The following is an 18,380-nucleotide window of genomic DNA, read 5'->3' as shown; positions in this document are numbered from 1 at the left end:
TATCTTGTTAGACATGTGTGCATACCCAACTTTCCTAACACTCTGTGGTACCCTGCAGCTTCCTGTAAAGGATCTCAAGGCACCCAAGGTGGCTTTGGCACCCTGGCTAAAAATCACTGATATATATATCCTTCTAGGATCTCAAGCACTTTTCATCACTCTTCAAAATGGCTAAAGGAAAAGGTAGCTTTAGCAATGAGTCTGTTCTGTTTTGCAGTTATGAAAAGGCTAGGCTGGTAAAATACATCCAGAGGATGTTTCAGTTTTAAACTGTCACTTGACAGTCTCTTGCTTATTGATCTGTTCCTGATTAGAATGGTTGCTCATTGTTTTTCTGCTTTGCAGTGTCTAATTATAGTGCTACTTGGAGATGAGCATTGAATTATTGTCTCCTTATAGGATGTTTCTAAGGAATACATTTTGAGTTGCTCTCGCCAAAGCAGATAAAATTTTGTTTTTGAAATAAGTATTGATATAGCACCCTCTGGTGGTAACTGATAGGTAAACATTTTATTTATGCTTTAGCTTTATTAAGTATGTTCAACACATGGTCCCTAACAGATATGCAGAAAAAAATAGAATAGTGTTTGATTTCTTTTCCATAAATTTTTTGGTCTAGCAATTAAGCTGTGAACACAGTCATTGATCTCCTAGCCATAGAGATGAACGTTGGGGGGAGGGAGTGAGAGAGAGAGAGATATACAGAGGCCTTGGTTGTAGAACCAAATTTTGCAGGCCCCAAACAGTGAAATCTAGAAGGTCCCATCCAATCATAACTACTGCATCACGAAGGGAGAAATGGGGTGCTTCTACATGTGCATTAATGCACTTCAGTTAATGAACATTAAATCTAGTGTCTCCATTGTGAGGTACTAAGGAAAATGTTCCTGTCTTGGCTGTCAAACAAGCTTTAGATAAAGCACCCCATCACTGTTTTGAAGTGCAGAGATGCTGATGCATGAGATGCTCTGGACACTCTAATTAAAGCTTCCCCGCTCCCATGGTTTTTAAGTGACATTTAATGCACATTAGTCTATTTTAATGGACATTAATAACACAATTTTAGTGATGCTTTAATGCATGTTAAAAATGCCTGCGTAGATGCGTCCATGGTGTCTTAGGCTAGGGCCCAAACCATAATGACTCTGTGTTTGGAGCAGTTTCAAAATCTTGAATTATACATGGAAGTGAGCAAGATGTTGTGTAGTCTTCAGAGTGATAATGTAATGTTTCCTGAGGCTGATGCTGCCTTGTGGGTAGGGGAGGAGCTCTTTATATAACTGTAGATTATATTGCTTTTGAGACCAGTTCAACTGGATTATACTGCAGTAATCAAAACAGGAGCTCACAAGAAACATATATCACTTAAAATGATGGTGATGGCACAAATGGGGTTAAAAAAACAAAAACAAAAGACTCGTTCTGGAAAAAGCCTTAAAAACTCTGAAAAGAGCAATTGCTTTCGACAGCAAGGATTGCACTTGGATCTTTGGGCAAAAATACTCTACCTGGAAACCCAGAAGCAAATGGCGACCTACAAGTATTCCCTAAACTGTGCCCCTTCTTGTCAAGCATTGGGCAAACACATAGGCACCATTGGTGCAAATTTCTGCCCAGTTGCTACTTTAAGTTCCATTTGTTATCAGCATTGGCCTTCCAGCCCTAGAAAAAAGATGAAGAGCCTGAAAAAGATGCAGTTCCACAGAGCTCCACCTCTTCCTGTCAGCTGGCTGTCCAGCTACATACAGGAGTTTCCATCCTTTTTGATCAGCTATCCTCCACCCTGCTGCAGCTTATCTCAGCTACCTGTACTGTAGCGAGCTTTGGTGTTCCCGCCCTGCACCCTCCCAGGGTCCTTAACAGGCCCCAACTTCCAGGTCTGTTTTCTTGTTGGGGCTGCCTAGTGTCACTGGCGCCTGCAGGCTACAAAAGCCCTGTCCTCCCTCAGATTGTAGTTAATAGGGTTGGGTTCCCTGTTGCAGCGCTTCTTGGAAAATACCAATTTTTAGTTTTTATTTATTTTTTGACTGGAGGAAAACAGTGGAGTAATTTTTCTGTTGCAGTAAGCTCAGAAAGCTTAGAAATTTGCTTTAAACTCTGATAACAAGTATTACAGTTTAAAAGAAAATTATGCCTTTACTTTGAAATAAGCTATTAGAAGTAACTGTGGTATGTTGGGTTTAACTGCCTTTCAGTAAAAGTGCTTAGCCTTTGTTGTACAGCATATTACAGTTAAGCATGCTGAAGTTCTTTCAAAAACTAATTTAAGTCCTGTGAAGCCTGTGTAGATGAGCATCCCCATTTTACAGACGTGTAATCAAAGCAAGATGGTGATAAAGTCATGCTCTGCAAGACTGCCAGAGCCAAGTTCTGGTATCCACTGTAGGGTTTTGTTTAAACTTTGTGTTGTTTTTCTTTGATTGCAAAACAGATTGGCTTAGTTGATGTTTAAATGAATGCTTTCACATAGCATTAGCCACGCGCATGATCAGAGGTCAGTAAAACAGACCTTATGACAAGAGGCTGAGAGCCATGGGACTCTTCAGCCTGGAAAAGTGCAGGCTCAGGGGCAACCTGATGGCCACCTATAAGTTTATAAGGGGTGTTCACCAGGAACTGGGGGAATGTTTGTTCACCAGATTGCCCCAGGGGATTACAAGGTTGAACGGTTATAAACTCCTGCAAGACCATTTCAGGCTGGACATAAGGAAGAACTTCTTTACTCTCCGAGCCCCCAAGGTCTGGAATGGCCTGCCACCAGAGGTGGTTCAAGCACCTACTTTGGACACCTTCAAGAGAAATCTGGATGTTTTTCTTGTTGGGATCCTATGACCTCAGCTGACTTCCTGCCCCTAGGGCAGGGGGCTGGACTCGATGATCTTCTGAGGTCCCTTCCAGCCCTAATGTCTATGAAATCCATAAAGTGTGTATTTTTATCATGAAATATTTCTTGTAGTGCTCCCAGGTCATACCTGACACACAGTTTTACTTGCGTCTGAGAATCAAAATGTTTCCTTCAGTTCTGGTATTCATCTCACCCTGGAAGGTAGGGAACAAAGGAAGGAGTGCAAGAAGATCCTTTATCTTCTACTTAGTTTTAAGAATCTAACATGATGGTTGATAACAGCAGAAGTGAAGTTAAAAATATCCTTTTATCTTGGAAAATGTCCTGAGAATTTATTAGAGAGCAAATCCCTATACTTTTCTTTTCTACCTCTCCTGCCCCAAGGTATCTTTACCCCCCTTCCCCTGTACTTCCATTCTACTCCCCAAACTCGGTCCATATTTGGTCCATAGAGATCTTGCCAGCCTGTGGGGGTGCCTAGTGGGCCAGGGAGTTTCAGGGTGGAGGTAGTGGGGAGCAGAGCCTGCCACAGAATCAGGGGCTATGGGGTTGTTACCAGTGCCCCCAAGGAACCCCACAACCTGGATCTGACCCAGGGCAAGGGATGAGTTTGAAAAAGTAAGCTGATAGGGAAAAAGTGTGTCTGTTCATTTGGTAACATTATATTTGCAAAACACATGGTGGGGGAGGGGAGATGATAGAAAGAAACCATCAAAAGCATATAGGTGGGATCAAAAGCCAGATCAGGAAATACTTCGATACGAGGAGGAATAAAATATTGACAGGGTATGAGTCTTAGGGCAGGGAATTCCATGATTTAATTTGGAGTTGAGCAGGCTAACAGATTCGAAATCCTTAAAAGGTATTGTATCAGGGTAAGTCCTTGTTCCATGGTTACATTGTTTTGATTTTGTTTGTTTTTCAGTATTCCCACTCTGTTCTAGGGTTATTCTACATTACAGAGTTTTGCTGGCTTAACTGTATTGGCTGTAGAGTGCACAAAGTTCTGTGATGGAATAACTCTGGGGGGTATATGTGCAGCAGTACTGACAGAAGTGTACTTTTCATAGTTTTGTAGTTTCTAGGGTTGGAAGGGACCTGAGCAGATCATCGAGTCTGACTCCCTGCCATGGCAGGAAAGAGTACTGGGGTCAAATGACCCCAGCAAGGTGTATATCTAGCCTCCTCTTAAAGACCCCCCAGGGTAGGAGCCAGCACCACTTCTCTTGGAAGTTGGTTCCAGATCCTAGCTGCCCTAACCGTGAAGTAGTGCCTACTGATGTCTAGTCTGAATCTCCCCTCTGCCAGCTTGTGACCATTATTCCTGGTCACTCTTGGTAGTGCTCGGGGGAACAGGGACTTCCTCAGTGCCTGCTGGTCCCCTCTGACTAGTTTGTAACAGGGCACTAGATCTCCCCTCAGCTTTCTCTTGTGGAGGCTGAACAGGTTCAGGTCCTGTAGCCTCTCCTCGTAAGGTCTGCCCTGCTGCCCCCGATCATGCGAGTGGCCCTCCTCTGGACCCTCTCCATGTTGTCCACATCCCTCCTGAAGTGCGGCGCCCAGAACTGGACACAGTACTCCAGCTGCGCCTGACCAGTGCCGCACAGAGGGGGAGTATCACCTTGGACCTGCTTGAGATGCATCTGTGGATGTATGACAAGGTGTGGTTGGCCTTCCTGACTGCGTCCCCACACTGCCGGCTCATGTTTATCTTGGCATCAATAGTGATTCCAAGATCCTTTTCTGCCTCTGTACTGACGAGAAGGGAGTTCCCCATCCTGTAGGTATGGTGCCGGTTGTTCCTCCCCAGGTGCAACACCTTGCACTTGTCGGTGTTGAATCCCATCCTATTCTCATCTGCCCACCCCTGTAGCTTGTCTTTGTTGGCTTAAAGTATATATGTGCTGGTAGAAAATCTGCTGCAGTACACTGTGTTTACCCTAGAACAGTGGTGCTCAACCATTTTGGATGTAAGACTCCTGTGACAAGTTTGGGTAATCTCCCTTCCTGGTGCCTCTAGTGGCTTGACTGGGCTGTCCGTGTTCCCTGACCTCCTCTGTCTACTATCTCTTGCCTGCTATGACTTGTTGTTAAATATATTAAAGGAAAGGTTGCCTGTAAAAGTCAGGGTGGCTGACTGCTGGGTGCGTGTTACCTCTCTCCTAACCCCACAGGTATATTCCCTCCCTAAGAGGGCCTTAGTCACCTTACGAGCAAGAATCGTGACTTCCAGCCACCTCACATATTTATATACATGCCTCACAGATGACTCTCAGCGGTCCCTCTGTAGCAGACCTCTATGCCCAACTTCACATTGGGCTTTTTGGGCCTCAAGATACTTGACTGGGCTATAGCCCTTTTTATCTGGCTGACACTCTTCAGCCCAGGTCTACTGCTTTGGACCCTGGCTTCCTGGGTCTCAGCTTCAGTAGCAGAGAGTGCCCCTCAGGCACTCCACCAATGGCTTCCTCCACTCCTGCAGCCACAACGTGGTCCTCCAGTGTTGAGCACTGTCAAACTTACAAACACAAGCAAACTACTTTCCAGAAAGTCACCTTGTTTTGACTCTTGGCCTTACTACATGCACCAAGCATCCCTTGGCTTTCTCTTTGCAGCCCTCAGGGACTGCCTGGGCATTGGCCAGTCTGTCTCCTGAAGCTCTCTCTTTCAGGAGATCTGCTGTCTGCAGGGTCAGACTGCTCAGCTAGCTCCCAGACCCTAGTTTTATGTTGCACAGAGCTCCACCCCTTCCTGTCAGCTGGCTATCCAGCCACATACAGGAGTTTCTGTCCTCTTTGATAATCAGCTATCCTCCACCCTGCTGGAGCTTATCTCGGCTACCTTTACTGGGCCTAGTGAGCTTTGGTGTTCCTGCCCTGCACCCTCCCAGGGCCCTTAACAGGCCCCAACTTCCAGGTCTGTTTTCTTGTTGGGGCTGCCTAGTGTCACTGGCGCCTGCAGGCTACAAAAGCCCTGTCCTCCCTCAGATTGTAGCTAATAGGGTTGGGTTCCCTGTTGCAGCGCTTCTTGGAAAATACCAATTTTTAGTTTTTATTTATTTTTTGACTGGAGAAAAATGATGGAGTAACTTTTCTGTTGCTGAGAACTCAGAAAGACCACAACTAAGGCTATGGATTCCTATTTGAAATCTTTGGGTTCGTCTTACAAATCATATTTGTACACCTACCAGTGCTAACATTGTATGGTATCCTGCAGCACTCTTGAAAGCATCTCAAGGCACCCCAGTGTTCTGCAGCTCCCTGGTTGAGAATCACTGTGCTAGAGGGTTCTGCCAACATAGCTGTAGCAGCAGTTTCTGCAGTATAATCCTTGGAAATAGTCACAGAATCATAGACATGCAGGTCTAGAAGGGGTTGTGAGAGGTCATCTAATAATCCCCTGCCTAAGGCTGGATCCTCCCTATCTGAACTATCAGGAACCAATTCGTTGTCTAACCCAGGGGTAGGCATCCCTTAGCATGGGTTCCAGTGTGGCATGCAAAAGCATTTTGCTTGTCATGTGCACCTTAGGGCTGATGGCAGGGGAGGGGCTAGGGCTGTGCTGCCACAACAAGGATTGGGCCCTTGCAGCTCCCCCGCTGCCTGCCCCTGGCATGCCAACATCTTACACGGTGAGGTTGCCAGTGTTTTGGCGCTCTGCCCAAAAATGTTGCTAACCCCTGGTCTAACCTCTTATCAGAACTACACAGTCAATCTTGACACAGCCACAAGACTAAACACCCTAATCTGCCATAGATAAAGCAGGGGGACTATGGTGGCAAATGTTCTGCTATTGCAAAGGTTGTTATAATACACTTGAGAGATCCAAGGAAGAAGGCCATGCCCTCTGCTACAGAAGAAGGCAAAAACTACCTCCTGTACTAGTCTGAACATAGCATTAAATTCCTTCCTGCCCCCAAATATGAAGATTGATCTGAAGAGGAAGGACAAGACCCTGTAGCCAGAAACCTCCACTTTTAACTCCTACCAGGAGCGTTGACACATCCCAGCAAAAACTCCCGGCTTTGTTGGTAGCCCCAATACTTCTGTGGAAAGCTTAAAAAAAAACAAAACACGCCCCCCTCCCCCCCCAACCCTGACATGCGTAGCAGCAGGAGGAAAAAAAATTCCCTCCTGGCCCCATGTGACAACCAGGAAAGCCCAAAAGCATGGGAAATAGCCATAATAGAACATGTGCATAGCTTTGCCTAGATCATCCCTGACCAATGCCTGTCCACCCTCTTCTTGAACACCTCCATGGGTGGAGAGTCCATAACTTCCCTAGGCAATCTATTCTACTGCCTTACTGTTCTACCAGTGAAGAAGTTTTTTTCTGATATCCAATCTAAAAGTACTTTGCTGCAACTTCAAGTCATTGGTACATGTCTTATTCTCTGCAGCAAGAGAGAAAAAATTGTTTTCCCTCTTTATGGTACCTTCAGGTATTTGGAGACTGTTATCATGTCCCCTGTTAAGCCCCTTTTTCTAGCTGAGCAGATTCATTCAATCTTTCCTCATATACCTTGCGTTCCAAGCCCTTTATCATTTTTGTGGCTTGCCTCTGGACCCACCTTAACTCCTCCACATCCTTTTTAAATTGTGGATCCCGAAACTACACACACTGCTCTAGATGAGGCCTAACAAGTGCAGAGTAAATGGGCACTCTCACCTCCCATGTCCTGCACCTGATGCTTCTATTAAGGCATCCTAAAACCACATTTGCCTTTTGCACAGCTGCATCGCACTGTAGACTCGCACTGAATCTACGATCTACTAAGACTCCCAGATCCTTTTCTGTAGTGCTGCCATCCAGCCAGGTTTCACTTATTTTGTATTTTTTATTTTTATTTTTCAAGGTGTAGCACACTGCATTTGTCAGCATTGAACTTCATCCTGTTAGTTCCAGCCCAGCTAACAGGGCCTTCTGAATTGCACTTCTGTCCTTCAACATGTTTGCTGTCCTTCCCAGTTTTGTGTTGCCTGCAAACTTGCTCAACAAGCTTTCTATCCCAGCATCCAAATCATTAATAAACGTATTGAGCAATAGCAGGCCCAGGGCAACCCTGTGTGGGACTTCACTTCAAACCTCCTGTCATTCTGACATGGTTTAATTTATAATTACTCTGCTTTAAGCTCTCGAGTCAATTGCCTATCCACCTTTAGAGTAGTTTTGTCTGGCCCAGGGGCCAGCAATATTTTTGGACAGAAAGCACCCCAACCTTGATTTGTAATATGTTGACATGCCTGGGTGGGCAGTAGGAGAACCATGAGAGGACCCAGTCCTTGTTGTGGCAGTACAGCACAGCCCCTTCCACACTGTCCATCTGGAGGTGTGCATGCACTTGCTGCCAGCAATGAGTTAGGCCAGGGTCCTGCAGGCTTTGGTGCAGCAGCTTGAAGCCTCATGGCCACCTGGTGTGAGCAGCCTGGGCTCTGTGGCGAGCAGCAGGGGCCTGCCCAGAGCCCAGGCTGGCTGTTGTAGGCAGCTGAGAAGCTGCATGCCATTCCACTGAAGTCTGTGGAGCCCTGGCCCAGCTTGTTGCTGGCAGCGGGTGCACGCACACCTCTGGGCACAATCTTTATTGTGAAAATGGAGCCCTGGCTCCTTCCCTGCTGTATGCCCTGAGTGCCAAGCAAAATGCCTTTGCATATCACATTCTACCAACCCTTGGTCTAGCCCATGTTTCTCCAATTTGTTATGTAGCCTTTGCCAGCATAAATAGGCACTTCTGTATGCTTTCTGTCCAGTCTGTGCTTAAAAATACTAAGTGATGGGATGTCTATTATTTCCCATTGGAGTTATTTGACAGCTTGTTTTTTGGTTTCACATTTCATGTCTATGTAAATGCCACATATCCTCTCCAGCACTGCAACTCTGTTCCTTCTCAATCATGTGCCGCAAGCCCAGGGAGAAATTAAAGGCAGTTTGTGCTTTTATGCATCTGCACAGTGGGCATCCAGAATGTTATTGGTTGTACTCAAGTTTGCGGGTTGTATTGGGTTCTTCTTGTCATCAATGGGCATTAAAAAAAAAAAAAAATCCCCCAAATTACCATGCTTTTGTCTCTATGCTGTAACCTATCCAAAATATCTACAGCCGTGCTTCTCAACCTTTTTAAACTCAAGGCACTGTTCAAAGCTTTTGTGAAATAAATGGAACCGCATCTCAAAAAACAATTTATTTATTACAGTATTTGCCTCCTTGTAGAAGCAGCACAGCTAGGGGAATGAGAGAGGAGGAGAGGCCAGACAGGGACAAGCATATGCTCACTTCCTTGTGCAAGGGCTGGGCAGTGATGGGTGTGGGGAGGAGGAGCTGTTGGGCAGGGCCAAACGTATATGTACCTCACAGCCTGTGGTGCCTTTCAAAGGATCTCGTAGCACCCAGAGTGCCACGGCCCTGGCTGCGAATCAATGATCCCTAGTCAGCCTTGATTGTAGGAAATTTGAGTCATGTCATACCTCCATAATAACCCCATGCTGCTTATTGCTCTTACTTCTCTTATTGGGTAGGGCTAGGATTGTTGATAGGAATTGGGCATGTGCATATGTTATCTATGTTTGAAATTTTAATTCAGATTGTTGAATAGTGTAGTGTTCTTTTTTTGGTATTCTGTTAAATATTAGAGGTAAAAGTTACGCTTATGGAAGAGAGATTGGTAGAAGTATCTTTTTTATTTTTCTTTTTGCAACTTGCAGTAGCTTTTGTTATGCCAAAATTTACTATGCAAATGCTGCAGGTATCCTCTAATCAAGTATAGCAGGGAAAAAGGTAAATAATCTTAGATGCTGCTACGTGGTAGCCATTGACAAATGCTGATATGTACTACTTTTTACCAGTTCTTAGGAAATGCCAATAACCTTGGATTTTTTTTTTTTTAATCGGTTGTGGCAGTAAGTTCATTAGCTAATATTCATAACAACTTAGGACACGTATCGTCATGTGGTGAGGCTTATGATACTTTATAAGCATCTGGATGTGCTCCCTTTTAAAGAGTAGAAAGTTTTACTTACTAACTTGCCAATTTTGAAATATATATTTCTTGATAAAGGTAGGAACATTTTAAATTTTAATAAGAGACACATTTAGGAATCAAACTTGGGAGCAGTTCATCTCCAGATAAATACTTAAAATGAACATCAATATTTCACTATGGATGTGTGGTGCATAGATATTTTTTGCTTTTTAATTAAGGCTTTAACTTTTGCTTCTAATTTGTTTATAAACCAATCTTAGTGATGCATTTTGGAATATAAAGATCTCCAAGTTAAAGTATATATTTTTTTGCTAAATAATTGTCAGTGTGTTTAATAATTTTTGTGTTACATTTGTTATCCAGATGCTTAGAATCAGGATCACATTGTGCTATGCACTGTATGCCAAGGGTGAATGGCAGGGAGCCGTGAGATGCCTGAACCTTGTTCTGGCAGCACAGTCCTGGCCCCTCTCCAAGGTGCAAGTGCCAAGCAAAATCTCTTTGTGTGCCACGCTCTGGCACGCGGGCCAGGGGTTGCCTACCCCTGTTCTGAATGGAATAGTTTAAAAGGAGGAACAGTTACATGACCATACGTCTGTCATATACTCTTGCTTGTTAGGAACAAGGATAACCAATGTACAAGACATATATTTGGTAAAATTTGCTATCCCAAAGATTGATAAACTTAAGATTATGGTGTGGAGAAGTGATTTGTGCTTAAATGTAATTTTGACATTCTCTGAAAAGCCAGGAACATTTTTCCTGAGGACATTGGACTCTAGGGCCCAAATCTGTGAACTTTTCTTATGAATAGTGCCTGACTTTGGAGTACTACTTAGTGGCTGCTTACAGACATTAAAAATAAATAAATTTTAAAAAATGGCGCTTTACTTTAAATTCTGTGTGCTCCCATGCTGAACCCAGCATGTGCCCAAAAGAGGTATTGCATTAGTTGAACCCGGCTCTCCTGTCTAATAGATCAGGCATTTTAGTGGGGCTTTTTGGGTGTCTTTATCTAGTAGTGGACTGAATTAGCTATTAGTTAAAAGTACCAAAAAACCCCAGTGAAGTGCCTGATCTATACAGATGCTGTGGAGCCATTTTGCAATAATGTGCTAATTATTCTGGCAAACCACATTTTAGGGTTTTGGGGTTGTTTTGTTTGTTTTTTAACATCTGCAAGCAGCCAGTGTGAGTAAATACGGCAGAATATTGACTATAATCTCCCCATCCTGAAATTCACATGCAAAAGAAAACACAAAAGATGTGGTACAGGTAAGGGTAGCATAGTCTGTTAAAGTTGTGTAATGCTTTCCATTTCAGGATTCTATTTTCAGTTATTTAAAATGTTGTCAGAATTTAACTCCTTTTGGTTGAAATTTTCCATGCTGGGTATTTGCTCAGACTGAATTTTTTTTTTTTTTTGTAAATTTTACCTAAATAGGGCTCAGCAGTTTCCAAGGTCAGAGCTTGCTTTTTCTTATTTAAGATTTTTCTGGCAGTCACTCTAAAAAGCAGTAGAGTAAGGGCTTGAAATTTGTCAGGGCTGTTTTTCAGAGATATGTTTCCTTCCGGCTGGACAGAGGAATGGGGATTGGGAGTCATAGGATCATAGTTTGGAATATTTGGGTGGTGAGTTGGGGATGGAGAGGTAGAGGGGGAAATCTGAAACTTGTTATGTACAGAGAGACTGGAATTGGGAATCATAGGAGGGAAGATATAAAAGAGTGGGTCTGGCAAGGAGGTGGGTGGTGGGAGAAAAAGTGGGGCCACTTGACCAAAGAGTTTGAAGAGATGAGCAGACAGGGAGAGAGAAAATGGAAGCAAATAGCCAGAAAAAAGAAGACTCAGTAGAGAGTGAGATTGGGGATGTGAAGCACAGTAAGGAAGGCTAGGACTTGGAGGGAGAGGGAGAAGGAGAGAACTGATAAGGAGTTTGGAGAGGAAAACTGGGATAGGTTGGGTGAAGACTGGGACACACAATGTGGGAAAGAGGAAAGATTTGGGTTTGGACAGGAAGCCTGGACAAAGAGATTAGATCAAGTACTGAGATCAGGACAGAGAGATCAGATAAAAAGCCTGTGGGATAGAGAAAGAGGACTAGGTAGGTAAGGAGTAAACAAAGAGCCAGGGGTGGGGAAGAGACAGGAATGCCAGGAGGGCACAGCAGAAATTAAGCTTGTTTTACTAAGCCAACACAGTTTGGTCTGAGGGCAGAAGTGTTTGTTTACTTATGGGCATGTCTGTTCTCAGTAATGAGCTAATTCATACAAATCTGACTGTTTCGTAGCTGTTGGCTATCTTCACAATATACCCCCATTGGTTAAAACATGATGATGTTTCCATTTTACACATTGGGCACTAAGATTTAAAAAAAATTGTTAATTTTGCATTCCCAATTTGAGAGAGAGAGGACTTGATTGTTCAGGGTAAAGGATATTAATTACTCTGTGCTGAGAGTATAGGTCACATTTGAATCATTGCAGCCTTGAGTGCAGTGAGATAATGATCCTATAGTAAAAATAACAAACAATCATGTTGTTATCACAATCCATAAGTGCATAGATTTGAGATGAAGGATTTCCAGCTTAATTCTGGCATTTCCTTACTTTAAAGTGTTTGATTTGGCCCCTTCAATGTTGTTTTATCTCTTTGTGGAATGTAACCATTGTTTAAAAATCGGTGTGCTGTTCAGAAAGGGGAGGTTTCTTTATTTGCTTTTGATATTGTCATCTAATATAGATGTTTAAAAAATAGTAGTTAAATCATACAGCTGCTTCACCTTGTAAGGAAGATTCCTTCTCAGCTTCAGTTATGGGAGTCTGGGATAGCTGGGGATATGACATTGTGTCTATTTAAGTTATCAGAGTTGTGTCTAGGAAGGAAGGGAAAATGCCCCATGTTGGCTGTCATAAATGAAGAATGGACCCATCCAGGCAGCCAGCTCTATTATTGTGCTTTCTTAGGACCAGGAACTGGCTTGGCAATTCTGGACTCTTCTGGCTGAAACAGGAGAGCACCCTACTAGACCCCAAATCCGTAGAAAATTTATTAAAACGATTTGGGGGTGGGAAGTAGTATGCCTGTCTAGTGAAAGTGGCTGTATGAATGAGCAGTTGCACAGAACCCTGTATATGATGGTGGGAACACAAGTTAAGTGTTTAAGCTGCTTTGGATTGAGTTTCTCAGTGATCTGAGCATAGGTAACTCTAGTCCTGCATTACTTCATGCACCAGATGTAAAAGTCTGCCTGACTGCTGTGGCAGGATGAGATGCTTTGTGTAGTGTATTATGCTAGTTTTGAAGGAATCAGAACTTGTGGTAGAGGTGATATCTTTTATAGACCGACTATATGCAAAAAAAACCACCCTTTATTTGCGAGCTTTCGGGCACATTCACACACAAGAAATTCCTGCCCAGGAGAACATTCCATCTCCCCACTCTTCTGTGAAATATCAAACATTGTAACCAAACGGAGACATAATTCTACATCCTGGTTGCCTCCAGACAGCTTCAAAATAAACAGACTGTTCCAACTTTTATCTGAGCCTAATTTGCACAAAATGAACTATTCCAACCAGGAGATCTTACAATACCTTCAGCTGTCCTGTAAAATATGAATTTTCATTTCAACCTTGGAAAAATTTTACAATCCTTTGTTTTCTCCTATGCCTGAAAAAGGGTGTATGAGCCTGAAAGCATGCAAATAAAGACTTTTTTTTGTGCAAATATCTAGTTGGTCTAATAAAAGGTATCACCTCTGTCACGAGTTCTGTTTCCTTTTGCCTGTACACCAATACAGCTACAACCTGGATATCTGCTAGTTTTGAAGTTACTTGTATTCTGCATCTAGTTTACCCTTAGAGGGCAGCATTGTTCTCATTGTGCTCTGGTATTTTGCTGACCAGAAATTCTATTGTGCATGTAATGTTTCCTGTAGTTGTTGCTAAACCACACGTGGTAAAGAACACTATAATGAATACTTAAACAAAGCATAAAGCTGAAAGTTGTAAGTGAGAGTGCTTTAGAGATCAGTTAAATTAAAAAACTCATTCTGTTTCTTCTCTTAGTAAAAGGTGGGTTAAATACCTGGTACATTTTGGCATCAAATTAAGAGCACTCTTAGCTCATGCCTGTCTTTATGAAAGCACAAACAGTTAGTTGCCAAGAAGATATTTTTCTTTTCCCCTTGCCCTCCTCCCCTTCCCTTGCAATCAGTGTGCGTCATTCATTGGATAACTTACCCAGTAATATACTAAAGCTCTGGATTGAAGAACTTAGAATGTGAATGTTGCAAGCTCTCTACTTGCAATACTTGTGTCCTGCCTTTGGATATTCAGTCACAAGGTTATTTTTCATACTGAGATGGAAAATAAAAGCTCTGAATAGAGGATGCTGACTGAAAGGTGTCTGGGTCTGAACTTGTCTATGTCACTCATTTTACATATGCTGGAGACCTGCTTCAGGATCGTCGTAGCAAACAAATTGCTTTTGTTTTCATTCCAGAAAGTGAGCCTGACTAAAGAGCTTTTCTTTCATACAAGAGTCTGCAAGAGTGGAAGTACAGAAGTTCACTGGTCTGTACTGTAGTAGCTAGCTGTGTGTATTTGGGGAGGGAGGAGGGGGTGAGGGGAGGCTTGTCCTGTAGGTCTGCTTGGTTCTCTGAGGATACACATTGTACATTCTGAAATTTGTATTCCATCTGGAAAAAATTAGACACACTCAGACCTTTCCCACTACAGGTCCGATCAGGAAGCCCAAGTTCGTGGAAAGTCCCAGAGTGCCAGGAGATGCAGTTGTTGTACCTTTCAGAAAAGTGTCAGAGCCAACAGAACCCAATCAGAATGGTAAGAGAGTGTTTTCAGTGCTGTTCTTATTTTACTTAATAGATTAGTTTTTCATTTCACAGGAGCCAGGGTTATGCAATAATGAAACCAGTCTCCCTGGTAAGAATGTTTTGCACAATTGAACATGTTTGTGGTAGGGAGAAGAAGTTTGCAAAAAAAAAGTTTATGTAATTTCTTTCTTTTTCTAGCAGTCTTAGCTCTTGGAGATGTGCACATGGTATAGGCAAAATTGAGTGTGAGGGCTGTGGGTCACATTTATGTGAGAGGCCTGTTACAATTTTTCTGAATTTAAGTTGAAATTGTGGTAGTTCTGTACTGAATACAATACTGCATTTAGAAAGCTTGCTAAATAAGAGGACTTTTAACAATAGACTCCTATGTTGGCACCATAACCCTTAATGTTAATTGGTATTCTTGGAAAGCTTCAAGTTCATTAAATTTGACTAACACATAACAAAGTGTGGCTTCATGAATGTCATGGCCAAAGCAAAATGACACTCAAGTCAGTATGTAAATATATGTACTATAATGAGGATTTTGTATTCATTGTTATATTTTTTTTAGATTAATTTACAGCTTAACTGACCTTACTAAGGTCATTGCTTGCAGTCAAGTTACAGTTGATCAAATTTGTTTTTCGTGTGCTTCAGTGTTAATGGAATTCTTAGGTTTGAAAGGGAGAGCTTCATTTGAAAATTAAATAATGCCATTAATACCTGTATGTTGAAAGCAGACTAGTCCGTTTCATTTTCTCTTCCCATTTCTACTTTCCTGATGCCACAATGACTGAAATTTGCAATACTTTTAAGGAAAGCATTTAAGAACACACAAAAACAAAACAAAGCAATAATAGCAGAGAGACTTTGCAAAAACATTCCTTGTACTGAATTTTGTTTTTTGTAAATCTGCTTTTTTTTTTTTAAATGGGTTTTTAATTGTGGGTATAAACTTGTATCTCTCTTAATTTCTTTTAATATTAAAAAACATAGTTCACCTTTTCTGAGTTGTGTTATCTTCAGTTCAAAGTTCATATTTCATTTATTGTCTAATTCAATAATGAAAACAATGGATATCTCTTTAGTAGATGGAACTAATTTCTAAGTAAATAGGCTTTTGACTTCAGGTTTTCCTTTTTCTTTTCAGCTGGTTAATATGATCAGACATTCAGCAATTTGTTTGCATTACTGGTATATATCCTATTTGCAGATAGTATGGAAACCTTGCCATCTTCTTAGCATCACTGATAACAGGAGTATTAGAATTAATAGTTGCATTAAATTATTTACTCTTACTCACCTCGAGTACCTTAACTCACAATGACCAGGGGTCTGGGTTTTCCATTTCCTGTAGAAAAACACAATTTTCTCCTTAAGAGGAGACGCACAGATTTTCCCCTTTTGAAGTGGGAAACCATAGATTTCCTCTTGTAGACTGGCAGATTTCTAGCCAGCAGATTTCCACCATTTAAAGTGCTTCAGTGCCATGACTTAACAGAAGTGCATGGCTTTACAGCACTTAAAAATAGATACAATGCTTTAATTAACCCTTGTTAAACGAGGTCATTGAAGCGCTGTATGTTATAGCACCCTAGCAACGTACAGCACTTTAAATAACTGTATGCTGGTCAAATTCCTGGTCAAACAGGAGGCAACTGAGTGCCTGGTATGTGCAGGGAGGCTCAGAGGCTCCCCCTGCCAAACACTGCACTTCTGTCATGTTAAAGAGTGCTATAATTTTATAGTGCTATAAAAAGTACTCTAAATTACAGCACTATAAAGCATGCATGGAGCACTTCTATATGCGCCCTAAAAGACAACTCTAAGCTTTCCATCCTCAGAGAGTGAGCAGTGTTTATCAGGCTGAGAGCTTAGATATTGTTATCTCTTATCTCTGGTCTGGCAGGAAATTGCATTTACACTTGACCACCAGCATGCCACAAAATACTTTTGGGGTTTTTTAAATCATTTATCAGAGAAGGCAAAAGAACAAAAAGCTCATAATTTAAATCCTTTGGCTGTGTCCAGATAGCTTCATAGTTTCTAGGGTCGGAAGGGACCTTAGTAGATCATCTAGTCCGACCCCCTGCCATGGCAGGAAATAATACTGGGGTCAAACGACCCCAGCAAGATGTTCATCCAACGTCCTCTTAAACACCCCCAGGGTAGGAGCCAGGACCACCTCTCTTGGAAGTTGGTTCCAGATCCTAGCCGCCCTGACAGCGAAGTAGCGCTTCCTGATATCTAGCCTAAACCTGCTCTCTGCCAGCTTGTGACCGTTATTCCTGGTCACTCCTGGCAGTGCACAGGGGAACAGTGACTCCCCCAGTGCCTGCTGATCCCCCCTGACTAATTTATAACAGGCCACTAGATCCCTCCTCAGCCTTTTCTTTTGGAGGCTGAACAGGTTCAGGTCTCGTAGCCTCTCCTCGTAGGGCCTGCCCTGCTGTCCCCTGATCATATGAGTGGCCCTCCTCTGGACCCTTTCAATGCTGTCTACATCCCTCTTGAAGTGCAGCGCCCAGAACTGGACACAGTACTCCAGTTGCAGCCTGACCAGTGCTGCATAGAGGGGGAGGATCACCTCTTTGGACCTGCTTGAGATGCATCTGTGGATGCATGACAAGGTATGGTTGGCCTTCCTGACTGCCTCGCCACACTGCTGGCCCATGTTCATCTTGGAGTCGATTATGACTCCAAGATCCTTTTCCGCTTCCGTGCTGACAAGAGGGGAGTTCCCCAACCTGTAGGTATGGTGCTGATTGTTCCTCCCGAGGTGCATCACCTTGCACTTGTCTGTGCTGAATCCCATCCTATTCACATCTGCCCACCCTTGTAGATGCGCAGTATATGGCGCCACCAACCCATCTACAGTGCCATACAGTGCACATACAGGCATTTCCCAGGCTGCTGCCTTGCCTGGGGAGCAAGGTGCTGGTTTGACTATGGGAAATCCTGGGGCAAAAAACAAAACCCTGTGCCTTAAAAAAGCATGGTGGCGGATGTGGCAGCAGCGTGTGCTGCCCAAAACCAGAGCCTGACCTGCCGGAGCCATACTCCAACTGCTGGCCAGGCTTCCAGGTGCAGGAGCACTGCAGCTGCATCTCCCTGAGCCCCCAGGACTGCAGGTAAGGCTGCTGGGGCCAGCATAGTTGCTGGGCCCAGCCTCCCCTACCCCCACCCAGCATGACCTGCCATAAGCCAGAGAGCACATGGCACAGGCATTCCCTGGGGACTAGTAGCAGCAGCACAATGTGTGCCACTGCTGCTTGTCCCTGTGGAGACGATAGTCCCTGCTCATGTGGATGCGGCCTTTGTGACTGATTTGAGACCTTTGGTAAAATAACACTCTTGGTGTACTCAAGTTGTTTTGGAGCTACTATTAGCTGCACAATATCATTGTAAATGTGGAATAGTTAGTGCAGACTAATTAGTGCACCTTTTTATAGTTGTAGGCTAGAATGACCCACCCAGAATTGAAGGTGGGTGGGCACTAGCAACTCGCTGCGACTGCCACTTGTCACCCAAGGTAGCACAGGGAAAGCACCCGCCAAGAAATCCCTGCATCTGTGGGCTGCCTCCATAGATTCAATGGCTATAAGTTGTCAGCTCCTGAGTTAGTGTGTGACTGACAGTAACTCTAACAATAAATATTCAGTAGTGATTGATAGTACTTTTTGAAATCTGTGTGATGTCTCTGAAACTTCTGGAGGGTT

At 43.2% G+C, this 18,380-nt stretch overlaps 1 protein-coding gene across 7 annotated transcripts in view; it reads left to right on the top strand.

The window, feature by feature from the left end:
* TANC1 (tetratricopeptide repeat, ankyrin repeat and coiled-coil containing 1) overlaps positions 1 to 18,380 on the top strand; it is a 201,972-nt gene that overhangs the window by 90,191 nt on the left and 93,401 nt on the right. For 6 of the 7 annotated variants that reach the window (XM_090045661.1, XM_090045660.1, XM_090045666.1 and 3 more), the window contains one exon: positions 14,564 to 14,668. The exons of the other annotated variant lie outside the window; for it this stretch is intronic. In XM_090045661.1, coding sequence (XP_089901787.1) covers positions 14,564 to 14,668 — 105 coding nt within the window. The remainder of the gene's footprint in view (positions 1 to 14,563; positions 14,669 to 18,380) is intronic. 7 annotated transcript variants of the gene reach the window in all.

Source organism: Crocodylus siamensis, chromosome 4 (genome assembly GCF_052110815.1).
Source record: "Crocodylus siamensis isolate JL-2025a chromosome 4, ASM5211081v1, whole genome shotgun sequence".
Taxonomy (NCBI): Eukaryota; Metazoa; Chordata; order Crocodylia; family Crocodylidae; genus Crocodylus; species Crocodylus siamensis.
This window is presented reverse-complemented; position numbering and strand designations above follow the sequence as displayed.